General features: G+C 39.4%; 3 protein-coding genes across 3 annotated transcripts; all 3 read left to right on the top strand.

Annotated features, from left to right (window-relative positions):
- The first annotated feature begins 610 nt into the window (after positions 1-610).
- Positions 611-3,860, top strand: LOC132145337 (elongation factor 1-alpha). Its single transcript, XM_059556261.1, has 8 exons — positions 611-758; positions 1,391-1,547; positions 1,886-2,065; positions 2,153-2,449; positions 2,564-2,714; positions 2,792-3,048; positions 3,131-3,365; positions 3,450-3,860. Exons 2-8 carry the CDS (start codon positions 1,404-1,406, stop codon positions 3,572-3,574), a joined length of 1,389 nt encoding a protein of 462 aa, XP_059412244.1. The 5' UTR covers positions 611-758; positions 1,391-1,403; the 3' UTR covers positions 3,575-3,860.
- Positions 3,861-4,105: 245 nt separating this feature from the next.
- On the top strand, positions 4,106-8,125 carry LOC132145338 (elongation factor 1-alpha-like). The gene is made up of 8 exons (XM_059556262.1): positions 4,106-4,199; positions 4,900-5,055; positions 5,447-5,626; positions 5,745-6,041; positions 6,140-6,290; positions 7,033-7,289; positions 7,373-7,607; positions 7,709-8,125. Exons 2-8 carry the CDS (start codon positions 4,912-4,914, stop codon positions 7,831-7,833), a joined length of 1,389 nt encoding a protein of 462 aa, XP_059412245.1. The 5' UTR covers positions 4,106-4,199; positions 4,900-4,911; the 3' UTR covers positions 7,834-8,125.
- A 691-nt stretch (positions 8,126-8,816) lies between these two features.
- LOC132145336 (cyclic GMP-AMP synthase) lies at positions 8,817-12,813 on the top strand. The gene is made up of 7 exons (XM_059556260.1): positions 8,817-9,649; positions 10,110-10,211; positions 10,300-10,514; positions 11,023-11,251; positions 11,533-11,796; positions 11,890-11,989; positions 12,076-12,813. Exons 2-7 carry the CDS (start codon positions 10,190-10,192, stop codon positions 12,575-12,577), a joined length of 1,332 nt encoding a protein of 443 aa, XP_059412243.1. The 5' UTR covers positions 8,817-9,649; positions 10,110-10,189; the 3' UTR covers positions 12,578-12,813.
- Positions 12,814-13,252: the final 439 nt, after the last annotated feature.

Below are 13,252 nucleotides of genomic sequence, written 5' to 3'. Positions count from 1 at the left end.
TGCTGTGAATAAAAACATGTGAACAAAGATGTCATGATTGTGAGAATAAGCACAAAGATGAGAAAGAAATGAGAAAATCAACAGCTTGCTGGTTATGAATATATTTTTGTACACACAGTAAACTCCGTGTTGCATAAAATTAAACTTCGCAGCTACTTTGACCAAAACCAGAGAATTAAATGTGAACTAGTATAGTTCAGAAGTAAATCTGATAAAATGATTCATTTTAAACCAAATTCAATCAGTGATAGGCTACATAATGCAGTTGAATTTTTATAGTTTTGATTTTCGTCATTCATCATAAGGAGATCAAAAATGTAAACGTGATAAGCATCTTGTGACAATCTAAATTTAAAACGGTAAGACTTTAAAAAGACAAAATTGTAGAATACATTAACAGTCACGTTAAAAAATTATTACGTATCATGCTATTTTGTAGATTTGTAGCTGGTTATATGCGGTATGTATTCAGACATATATTTTCCCATTATGTTTATCGCAACACAACTCAAATATTTATAAAATATATATTATTTCATACCGTCAACCAGATGCTCAGTGAAACAAATAGTGACGCAGTTTGTCGAGGCGGGGAGAATTTGTGTCGATTGTGTGTGATTTGCGGGTCTGTCAGGGAGGAGAGGAGGGGGGGTTACAGTCCTCCTCCCGTGTATAAAATCTCCAACCATTGCGTTTTCTTCCTCTTTCTGTTACCTGGCATAGGGGAGCAGCAGCTCAGGAGATAGCTCTCAATCTTGGTGAGTACTTTCTGTATTGGTCAGGCCTTGGCTTTTACGCTAATAAGTTCTATTTTAGAAACTTTTGAAGGATTTTCTTCAGGTTGACCGTGTTTTGACATTTTCAGTGTTGTTAAAGTTACTCTTTGTGCTGTAATCACTTTTGGTTTCTACAATCGTTTTCTTTCTGGTGATGTGTTCGTAAAAGTGACTTCTTTTTAATTAGTAGTGTATTTAGAGGAGATGGACTTGAATTTAACTCTTCCATTTTTTTTTGTCGTGTAACAAAGTCCATCTCTCAAAGAATGGAAACCGGCAGAAGAACAAAGGCCGAGAGACTTAAAGTCACGGGACCGTTAAAAGCCTTCCGCACATTCTCGCATCCAACAACTGTTATCAGTGACTGGAGAGCCAGCTGTCTGCATCCTTATGGATTCCTTTCAGACATTTTGGATTTTTTCCTGTAACTTAATATCGCGTCACTCTAAAGAAACACGTGTCGCAGTTGCCTTATGGTGAAGTAGGCCGGTTTAATCCAGGGCCTATTACTATCTATTGCTCGTTACAAAATCCCCGCTCAAAAGTTTTAATGATGGAAAGCCTGTGTTTTACCCATGCATCTTTTTTCAACGTTATTCTTTTTTTAAATACAGGAACTAATCAATCATGGGAAAGGAAAAGACCCACATTAACATCGTGGTTATTGGCCACGTCGACTCCGGGAAGTCCACCACCACCGGACATTTGATCTACAAATGCGGTGGAATCGACAAGAGAACCATCGAGAAGTTTGAGAAGGAAGCTGCTGAGGTGAGGGAGACTTAAACACTTGTAGTGGATGCTTCGTGAATTTTGTTAATTGATTGCGGCAGAAGTGAGTAACAAGAGCCAAAATGGCGGCTGTAGCACGCGTTCCTGTGCTAAAGCCGGTTGGGTGTGGAGTGGGCGGTGCTTCACTATGACGTTGCAGATTCTGTAATGGCGCCTAATAGGCCGCGCAACATGTGTGCTTGTCCCCATTCAAGCTTCAAGCATTTGTTTTAATAGTTAAACATTTAAAGCCACTTGTGACTTTTAAAGCTTAAATGCCTTGTATAGAAAATTCTAAATGACAATACTTCCCTTTATTTAATTTGTCTGCAAAATAGATGGGCAAGGGCTCCTTCAAGTATGCCTGGGTTCTGGACAAACTGAAGGCCGAGCGCGAGCGTGGTATCACCATTGACATTGCTCTCTGGAAATTTGAGACTAGCAAGTACTATGTCACCATCATTGATGCCCCTGGCCACAGAGATTTCATCAAGAACATGATCACTGGTACTTCTCAGGTATTACCACTTTCTACTCGCACAGAACTCTTTTGTAATTTAGGAGGCTGAGGTCTAACTTTTTCTTCCTCCCTCCCTTCCTTCCAGGCTGACTGTGCAGTGCTGATTGTTGCTGGTGGTGTTGGTGAGTTCGAGGCTGGTATCTCCAAGAACGGACAGACCCGTGAGCATGCCCTCCTGGCTTTCACTCTGGGAGTGAAACAGCTTATTGTTGGAGTCAACAAGATGGACTCCACCGAGCCCCCCTACAGCCAGGCCCGTTTTGAGGAAATCACTAAGGAAGTCAGCGCCTACATCAAGAAAATCGGATACAACCCTGCCAGTGTTGCCTTCGTCCCAATTTCTGGATGGCATGGTGACAACATGCTGGAGGCCAGCTCAAACGTAAGGTTTTTTTTTTTTTTTATGCAACTTCACAGTGGGAAATAAGTTCATATGTGGAACACCTCTGCTAGTGTTCACGCCACATCTTAGTTGACAATTTTTGTCTGTTTTTAGATGGGTTGGTTCAAGGGATGGAAGATTGAGCGCAAGGAGGGTAATGCTAGCGGTGTTACTCTCCTTGATGCCCTGGATGCCATTTTGCCACCCAGCCGTCCCACCGACAAGCCCCTCCGTCTGCCACTTCAGGATGTCTACAAAATTGGAGGTTCGTGTATATAACATGAAGCTATCAAAGCTCTAAAGTAAAACACTTGAATTGGTTTAACCTTCTCAACTTCTCAGGTATTGGAACAGTGCCTGTGGGTCGTGTGGAGACTGGTGTCCTCAAGCCTGGTATGGTTGTGACCTTTGCCCCTGCCAACCTGACCACTGAGGTAAAATCCGTTGAGATGCACCATGAGTCTCTTGCTGAGGCCACTCCTGGTGACAACGTTGGCTTCAACGTTAAGAACGTGTCTGTCAAGGATATCCGTCGTGGCAACGTGGCTGGAGACAGCAAGAACGACCCCCCTATGGAAGCCGGCAGCTTCAATGCTCAGGTTAGGCTTTCCCCTGTCATCTTGGTCCCCAAGTCACTTGAATTGCAGAGTTGTTTGAATGCTAAATTGTATCTGTGTTTAGGTCATCATCCTGAACCACCCTGGTCAGATCTCTCAGGGCTATGCCCCTGTGCTGGACTGCCACACTGCTCACATTGCCTGCAAGTTTGCTGAGCTCAAGGAGAAGATCGATCGTCGTTCTGGCAAAAAGCTTGAGGACAACCCCAAGGCTCTCAAATCTGGAGATGCTGCCATTGTTGAAATGATCCCTGGCAAGCCCATGTGTGTGGAGAGCTTCTCTACCTACCCTCCTCTTGGTAAGTTCACGGCATGCCATTCGACACTTGCATCCATACCCTGCACTTTTGTAGGCTTCTGTACTAATCGCTCTCCATCCACAGGTCGCTTTGCTGTGCGTGACATGAGGCAGACCGTTGCTGTTGGTGTCATCAAGAGCGTTGAGAAGAAAGTTGGCGGTTCTGGCAAGGTCACAAAATCTGCACAGAAGGCTGCCAAGACCAAATGAATTTCCCTTCGAGTTCCAAAGGTTGTGGTATGCTCTTCCCAACCTCCTGAAATTTCTCTAAATCTGGGCACTCTACTTAAGGACTGGCTTATGCTGATTAAAACCCATCGGAAAAGTTTTCGCAGGAAAGGAAACCAACTTGGATTTAAGTGTGGCTCCATTTATTGACTGAGAGTGCCTCTTTCAGTTGTTAAATTTATGTTGATGGTTTAGAACTGCACCTGATGCCACAGTAAAATTTGGAAAAAAGCTGCTGAATAAACTAATAAAGGTATTAAAAATTGAAGTTGCGCTTTGTCTCCTGTCATCAGTGGGGGAACTGGGTGGGATTTTTGGGATCTGCAACTGAAATCCGATTTGTCATGGTCCTTGCAGCTGTTTTAACACGTGTTGCAGCCGGGTTTCTTCTACAGTGTGCCCACTTTACTGATGTCTTCTCCTCCAATCACAAATAGTGAGTGCGGAGTAAAGCTGCCAATGGTACCCCACATCCGAGCAGTATCCATGTATCTAGGTGTTTTTTCATATCCCACCCCTTTCTGAACCTGTATAAATTTAGACGGGCAGTGTGACTCGGTCCTTTTTCTCCAGTCTGCTCTGGGCTGTCTGTAGTGCTTTTAGTCGGGTAAGTTTATTACGGCTTCATTTTATTGTTTTAATCTTAAGAATAGCTAGGCTGTAAAGGAAAAGCCCACAAATGCATTTAAGATCATAAGGTGGTCTAATTTGTTTTCAGGGTAGCTGATTCAGAACGGGTTCATTTAACTTCCAGGTTTCTATGATTTCTCATAACTCGTTCCCACTTATACACGTAGAGAGCACAAACTTGTTGGTAAAGCTGGAGAGAACATGGCTGGTGCTGTCATTCCAGTCCTTCAACATGGAGGACACGAAGTGAACGGAGGGAGGGCTGGGTGTTGCCAGATCTGGCGAAAAGAAGCTCGACTTAAAATGGAAACGAGCCATTTATGTAACCTAAATGCGGGGTTTTCTAATTCCGTCCCAGAAAATAAATGCATTAAAACTGTTGTTCGTCTCGAACGCTGTGAACACTTTAACAGCTGCAACTAATAGTAAATCATTTTATGCTATGTAAACCGAGCTCTTGCAAAATTGCGACTATATCAACCCGCCACATAACGTCGTTATATTATTTATACTTTAAATTATAACAGGCGGACATGGCAACACCGCCGGTCCCGCTCGTTGACGCAGAGATTACCCCACGCCCCATGATCCGGTTTCATCGCTCATGTGCTTATTTATTGCCAGAAATCCTTGAACGGAAATGCTTAAACTAAACTCAGCAATGTCTTTCCCCACAGTAAATTTACAACATGGGTAAGGAAAAGACTCATATTAACATCGTGGTTATCGGCCACGTCGATTCTGGCAAGTCCACGACCACCGGACATCTCATCTACAAATGTGGAGGCATCGATAAGAGAACCATCGAGAAGTTTGAGAAAGAAGCCGCTGAGGTACGTCATCACAGCCGGGTGACTTTCGATGACTAATGTCTCTCGATGACGAATATATTCTGGGCGTGTCTTTTTAAACACCATGTGTTGTGAGCGACATCTACAGTTCAGTTTTACTGGGCTCAGTCTGTTCAAAATGTCCAAACTGAGCATATGCTTGCAATGTATTTTACAAAAACATAGTCATTAATGATAAAATAGAGTTGTAATTAATACATCACTTACAGATGTTTTGTTTGAAAAGATGTTAGTATTCTATAAGCTATTTTCCTTTATCTATCTATCTATCTATCTATCTATCTATCTATCTGTCAGCCTCTATATTATTATTTTATCCATTCTGTCTCACAAACATCTCAAATATGCTTCTGAATATTTTTTCTGCATCAAGATGGGCAAGGGCTCCTTCAAGTACGCCTGGGTTCTGGACAAACTGAAGGCCGAGCGCGAGCGTGGTATTACCATTGATATTTCTCTCTGGAAATTTGAGACTAGCAAGTACTATGTCACCATCATTGATGCCCCTGGCCACAGAGATTTCATCAAGAACATGATCACTGGTACTTCTCAGGTAGGTTTTTTTTTTAATGCCAACAAATCTATCACAGATTACTGTGTCTGTGTGTAATGATTTAATTGTTGCATTATTATTATTGTTTAAATGTTGTGATTTTATTAATTCCTTCCAGGCTGACTGTGCCGTGTTGATTGTCGCTGCTGGTGTTGGTGAGTTCGAGGCTGGTATCTCCAAGAACGGACAGACCCGTGAGCATGCCCTGCTTGCCTACACTCTGGGAGTGAAACAGCTTATTGTTGGAGTCAACAAGATGGACTCCACCGAGCCCCCCTACAGCCAGAAGCGTTATGAGGAAATCACTAAGGAAGTCAGTGCATACATCAAGAAGATCGGTTACAACCCTGCCACTGTTGCCTTCGTCCCAATTTCTGGATGGCATGGTGACAACATGCTGGAGCCCAGCACAAACGTGAGCATCTGCTGCTTTTTCCTGAAGGTTTTCTTTAGGGTTTGTGATCACGGCGATTGTTCATGGTTTTTGGTTTCTATTTTCTCTATGGATAATAGATGACCTGGTTCAAGGGATGGAAGATCGAGAGGAAGGAAGGTGCTGCCAGCGGTGTTACTCTTCTCGAGGCCCTGGACTCCATCCTGCCACCCAGTCGGCCCACCGACAAGCCCCTCCGTCTGCCTCTGCAGGATGTGTATAAGATTGGAGGTAAGCATTAACCATCAACCAGGGTTATTATAGGTAGGAATTTTATTTTTTTATATATTTAAGTGATTTTATTTGTCTTTGGTTCTGAATTTGTAGTTTTTTGTTTTAGTTTTCTAGTTTTGTGTTTTGTAATTTCATCAGTTTTAGTATTTTAGCTCTGCCATAGTTAATACGCCAAATTAGTACAATTCTAAAATGCTTTCATGTTTTTAGTACAGTCTAGTGTTATTGCAGTGATTCTCAAATGTATCCAAAGAAAACTTCCAAGAGGCGTCTTATTTTAAAGAGAATCCCTCAACAATTGTTTTTCTTTTAAAACATTGGATACCTGTAAATATGAGTAAGGGATTTCTAGATCTGGGAAAGTCATGTAAATTAATAAAATCTTTAAACTCCATGGGCATACTTGTACTTTTTTTTTTTTATCCTCTTGTTTAATCCTTATTCAGTAAATTACAAACACTATTTTCATGTTTAATGCAGACAGGTTGAAAATTGTATAGTATAACAGTGGAAAAAAAACTAAAGTGATTTATAGTTAGTTTTGAAGTAATACATTTAAGTTTAGTCTCAGTGTTTCCCAATTTTTTATTTTTTTTTATTTTACTGAACGAAGGTGCTTGCTTTTAGATTTAGTGTTCATTAACAATAACAACACAGCCTCCAAACTCATTCACAGTTCTCTCTAATGAGAACCCAACCTCTGCCACTCATTCAAACACTGTCTGTGTGTTTCCCTCAGGGATTGGAACTGTGCCTGTTGGACGTGTTGAGACTGGAACTCTGAAAGCTGGTATGGTTGTGACCTTTGCCCCTGCCAACCTGACCACTGAGGTCAAGTCCGTTGAGATGCACCATGAGTCTCTTGCCGAGGCTCTCCCTGGTGACAACGTTGGCTTCAACGTTAAGAACGTGTCTGTCAAGGACATCCGCCGTGGTAATGTGACTGGAGACAGCAAGAACGACCCCCCTATGGAGGCTGCAAACTTCACCGCTCAGGTTAGATATAACTAATAATAGAATATTATCTGCATGATCTACATAATGTCAGGTGCTTTATAATGTACCCCTCTTTCTTGCAGGTCATCATCCTGAACCACCCTGGTCAGATCTCTCAAGGCTATGCCCCTGTGCTGGACTGCCACACTGCTCACATTGCATGCAAGTTTTCTGAGCTCAAGGAGAAGATCGACCGTCGTTCTGGCAAGAAGCTTGAGGACAACCCCAAGGCTCTCAAATCTGGAGATGCTGCCATTATTCTTATGGTCCCTGGCAAGCCCATGTGTGTGGAGAGCTTCTCTCAGTACCCACCACTGGGTATGTGTCAACATTTATGTTGCCATGAAAATTATATATTGAACATCAATTAAAGGTTCTGCTTTAATTGAACTCCTTCCTATTTCACTACTACTTTTCAGGTCGTTTTGCTGTGCGTGACATGAGACAGACCGTCGCTGTTGGTGTCATCAAGGCCGTTGACAAGAAAACCTCCACTGCTGGCAAGGTGACCAAGTCTGCTCAGAAGGCTGCCAAAGCCAAATGAATCAGCGCATCTGACACCCAGCAAGCCTCATTGAAATCCTACACTGCAATGTCTCAGAACCTGAGCACGGTTTTAAAGGACTGGCTTAAGCTGATAAAAACCCACCGTAAAAGCTTCAGAAGGAAAGGAGGAAACCATGTATTTCTGAACACCTTAGGAGAAAACCATTATAAAAATAAACAGTGATCATTCATCATTTTGTGCCATTATTCTTTCTAGTAGAGGTCAAAGCATAATGAATGGGTTTTATTGTAAGTGCATTCATAAATAAATTCTTCTTGAACATGATAAATATGATTAAGATTCTTTTCTTTTTTTACACATTTGAATTCTGAATCTTTCAGTGTAATTACATTTACAATTTACAATATATTACATTTAATTATATAATTATATAATTACATTTAATTATTACACAATTTACAGTAAATTACATTTAATTATATAAATTACATTTAATTATATCGCAATTGCACCATCAAGTTAGGCACATCAACCATAACTCCTTCAAAAATAGCCAGAAACCTTGGAGTTATGATTGATGATCAGCTGACTTTCTCAGACCACATTGATAAAACTGGCCGGATCCTGCAGATTTGCTTTATTCAAAATCAAGAAGATCAGGCCCTTTCTTTCAGAACATGCAACACAACTCCTTGTTCAAGTTCTTGTTCTGTCCAGGCTGGACTATTGCATTGCTCTATTAGCAGGTCTTCCAGCCAGTTCTATCAAACCTTTACAATTAATCCTATTATATTACCCTAAATAATAATGCTCACATAAAATTCAAGGCATTGACATTTGCCTACAAAACTACCACTGGCTCTGCACCCCTTTACCTAAATTCATTACTTCTGACTTATGTGCCCTCTAGAAGCTTGCATTCTGCAAGTGAACGTCGCTTGATTGTGCCATCCCAAAGAAGCACAAAGCCCTTGCTATGTGTACTGCGTAAATAAAATTGAGACTTGTTATAGCACTTGTATATCATTGCTCTTTTGTTGTTTTTAATTGCTTTTATTGTCCTCATTTGTAAGTCGCTTTGGATAAAAGCGTCTGCTAAATGACTAAATGTAAATGTATAACGAACACTAATAGAAATAATGCTGAAAGAAAAGAAAATACACATTTTAGATTTAAAACTTAAAATAAATATCAATAAAAATATACCCGTGGCAAATAACTGAAATAAGTTTAAACTGAACTACTCAAATATCTAAAATTATAACTAAAACAGAAATAAAAGCAAAAGAATTCAAATTATTACTAAAAATAAAAGCTAATTCAAAATTTTAAATATTATAATAGCATCTAAATACAAAAATAGCACTGTTATGTACACACAGTGCACTTTTAGGCTAAAATCTCATATTGTTTATATTGTTAAAAAACATTTATTCATACTTTTGTTTAGTAAAATTCAGCCATCTGTTTTAATTCAACAAACAGTCTGTTGTATCCCTTAAAGTCTTAAGAACATAATCGCCATTTCATCAACTTCTGAGGGTTAACCATATACACTTCGGTCAGCACATAACAAAGGCATTTGTACAGTTAGACATTGCTTTCAGCTGATAAAATACGTCTGTGCACACTACACCTGAGTGACACCTGCTGACACACAAGAATCTAGCATGCAAACATCAAAGATCTGTTCCTTAAGTTTCGGTTTTATATCACCGGAATGAAGTCACACCCAGAAACTTTTACTGTAAAGCAAAAGATCATCTGATGTGGCAGGGAGGAGCTTAGAATCAATATACACTTGTGTTGTATTTCTGTGTGAGTAGATCATATTCTCTAGACCAGGAAGTGGGTAAGTCTGGATTCACGTGTATCATAAACTAGTATGCTGGTGAAAATGTAAATAGGTGAAGAATAGATCAAAATCTTTGTCACAAAGTTACCTTGCTTTAACTTTGCTGTAAGTTTTAGTAAATGCTGTGTAATTTTTCTGTTCTTGTTGCAAAATACAGATATAAATATTGTCCATCAAAGCATCCCTGATGTTTTTATCAGTTTGGAATGTCTTTTGTTTTATATTCCCTTTTTAAGCTTGAGCGTTCCGTTTACGTTTATACTCTTAAAATGTACGAAAGTCATACAACGGTGTAAAGCTCTCAGGTGTTGCACAATTGTCTGTAAAAAAAAACCCACTGAGTTGATAGTCAATTATTCTCTATGTGTATGGGTTTAACTGATTTTTATTGTTTTATCTATGGAGAAATACTAACACATTTCCATACAATTTTCTTTTGAATTTACTCTGTATTCAGATTTTAGGCTGGACTGAATATCAAAACAGAGGATCTGAAGACCACTGTATATCTGCCCTTGGGTTTTTCACAGCTCTATTATGGAAAGCCAGAGGAGATCATGTAATGTGGAGGATCTTTACTAGGTTGCTCTTTGAGTTAATGTTTGTATCTATGTACATTTGTTTATACTTGTTCTGTTATCATAAAGTTGGAGATGATTCTACCATTTCACCCGAGCTGGACCGCTTGATCAGGCAGAGAGGTCGAGATCTACGGCTGCGCAAGCTTGACCAGCAGAATGCTGTGAAGATAGTTAACCATCTAATGGACAGCTTGCTGGAATTCCTGAAGAATAATGAGGATCAGCCCTTCTTCAGGGAGGTCTCAGTTCTCACCAGTGGAAGCTATTATGAGTTGGTGAAGGTAAAAAATCTGAATGATTATTTTGAGAAAAATCAGCTAGTAGCGTCAAATAGAAAGAGTTGCCCAAGTTTGTATCAGATATGGTCTATTTTTAATATACAGTAAATTGAGCAGAAGTGACAGTAAAGTAAATTATAATGTTACAAATTATTCAGTGTTCACATGATTTAAAAATGTTCAGCTATTTCAAAAAACACTCTGTTGAACTTTTTAATAACTTTTTAAGAACCTTCGTCTACACACACACACACACACACACACACACACAAAACAGTTTTCAACAATGATAATAATAAGGAAAGTTTCTTGAGCGGCAAATTAGCATATTTCACTGATTTCTGAAGGATCATGTGACACTGAAGACTTCTTTCAAAATCGTTTAAAAAATCTTACCGACCTCAAACTTCTGAACGCTAGTGCAATAATCCTCCACATCTAGAAGAACAAAGATTGACTAAAATGATTATTGAAATAATGGAATGACAAAATATAATTCTATCACCAACAGATCAACAAACCCAATGAGTTTGACATTATGCTGAAACTGAAAGGCCCAAGGCTTGTACTCTCAGAACTGGAAGAATATCAAGGACTGTTTTATAAGATAAAGCTTTGCAAAGCCACACGAACTGAAATCCAGCACTTTCTTCTGGAAGATGAACGAACCGTCTCAGCAACCAAAATCAAAGCAGAAATGAACCGCTTGGTCCGCAAATTCATTAGCAATCATTTTCAAGGTGCGTTTTATTGATCTTTCTCTCAACACCATGTCATGTTCAGATAGCTTTTTATGCTCTACAATTAAAAAATTTGGGGTAAGATTTTTAATTATTTGAAAGTGTATTTGATGCAAAAATGAAGTAAAAAGATTTTAAAATATTCAGCAATTTCTCCAGTCTGTGTAACAGTATCCCTCAGAAATCATTCTAATATGCTGATTTGCTGCTCAAGAAAAAACATAAAACATCTTGACCTCAAATTTTCGAAAGGTATATAACCTTCTGCCACCCGTTTACAGGTGAAGGTTGGGTGATACGCAGAAATCTAATAAATTCACCGGCAGTGACCCTTGAATTTAAGGCGAAAGAGAATGAGGATGATGTGATGTCTGTGGACATTGTTCCTACTCTTGAGGTGCCACAAGGTTGGCCACAAGCAGCACGGGCAGGCCCCAATATAGACAAATGGCTTGGAAAAAAAAGTCGTCGCCAATTTTTAAGTAAGGCTGTGTATTTTGTCCCAAAGAGACCAAAAGGAAGAAACCTCAAAGATGACGCCAAAGGTATGCGGGCACAACACCTAAAAATTCAGTCATTACAAAAAATGTCTTTCTTTCCTTAGCATAAAGGATTTATATATTTGAATTTGTTTTCAGAGAGCTGGCGAATATCATTCTCTCACATTGAAAAAGAGATGATGCATTATCATGGCAATAAGAAGACGTGCTGTGAGACTCATTCCAATAGGTGTTGTCGGTATGAGCGAACACTCATTTTTATAGCTGGTTATGTTATAGATTCATGTTATGATGCCCCTAAGATTTTTCTCTTCTTTCTTATAGGAAACTTTGTTTGCGGCTTCTGAAGTGTCTGATTGAGGGACTGAAGCAGCAGTATCCCAAAGAGCTTGAGCCTCTGTGTTCCTACCATGGGAAAACAGCCTTCTTCCACATCCTTTCAGACAGAGTGCACGATACCCTTTGGTCTCCAGGCCAGCTGTCCATCTCCTTCATGAAGCTCTTTGGATACTTTGAGCAATGTGCACTGAATGGTTCACTACCCCACTTCTTCGTCCGCGAACATAATCTTTTCTCCCCACCTGCATTTCCCAAGCGAGCTCTTTTATTTCTGACCAATGTTCTGAGGGAACAAAGAGAATTGGGGCTCCCTGTTCTGAAGGTCCCAAGTCCTACCTCTGCTCTTGTTCCTGACACTGATGCTGTGATTCACCCAATCAGTGGCACAGAGAGTATTGTGGCTTCTGAGCGTTCTTTTAAGCATGTATATGTATGCTTAATGGTTGTCATTGTGTGTGTAGGAATCGGATGTGTATTTCAAAAATGAATGATGACTGATGTTTTTTTTTTTTAATCCTCTCCAGATATGGAGAGGTAATCATTTGCGCAATATAAAATGATTGCAAACATTTCTAGTGAAAATTATGTAAAAGATCATCCATTTATGTCATATGCTTAAATTATTTTCTGTGTGTTTTATCAGAAATGTACAGCCATATATCCATGAGAAATAAAATTGGAGGAAAAAAATAAAACACTTTTAATTAAATCCAAGAAAAGACAGCTTATATGAACTGGATGTGAAGTCTGATTTCATACATGTATGTTTTGCTGTGCTAAGGACTGAATTAGCAATTTAGACCTTCAGAGTAGTGCCATATTTCCTTTGTGACAGGAATGGAAACAAGGGATAAGTAGTAGTGTTTTTCTTTAACAGCATATTGGTCGTACAGCTGACTAAATGTCTTTAATATATATATATATATATTGGACAAAAATTTCATAAAACAATTTTGAAACATTTGAGTTGAGGAAATAAGACATAGGACATTAATACAGTGTGTTCTATTGTAAAGACTGTTAGTCTATATGTTTTCATCCACATTAAATCAAATTCAGTGTCTAACTTCACTGTTAGACTTTGCCGTAATTTTACAGTAACTTACCGCAAAAAAGCCCAGTAAAATACCATTTATATTAGTTACGGTAAACTACTGTAATA

The sequence above is a fragment of the Carassius carassius genome, chromosome 8, assembly GCF_963082965.1.
Source record: "Carassius carassius chromosome 8, fCarCar2.1, whole genome shotgun sequence".
NCBI classification, from domain to species: domain Eukaryota; kingdom Metazoa; phylum Chordata; class Actinopteri; order Cypriniformes; family Cyprinidae; genus Carassius; species Carassius carassius.
Note: the sequence above shows the minus strand (reverse complement) of the source record. Positions and strands in the feature narration are given on the sequence as shown.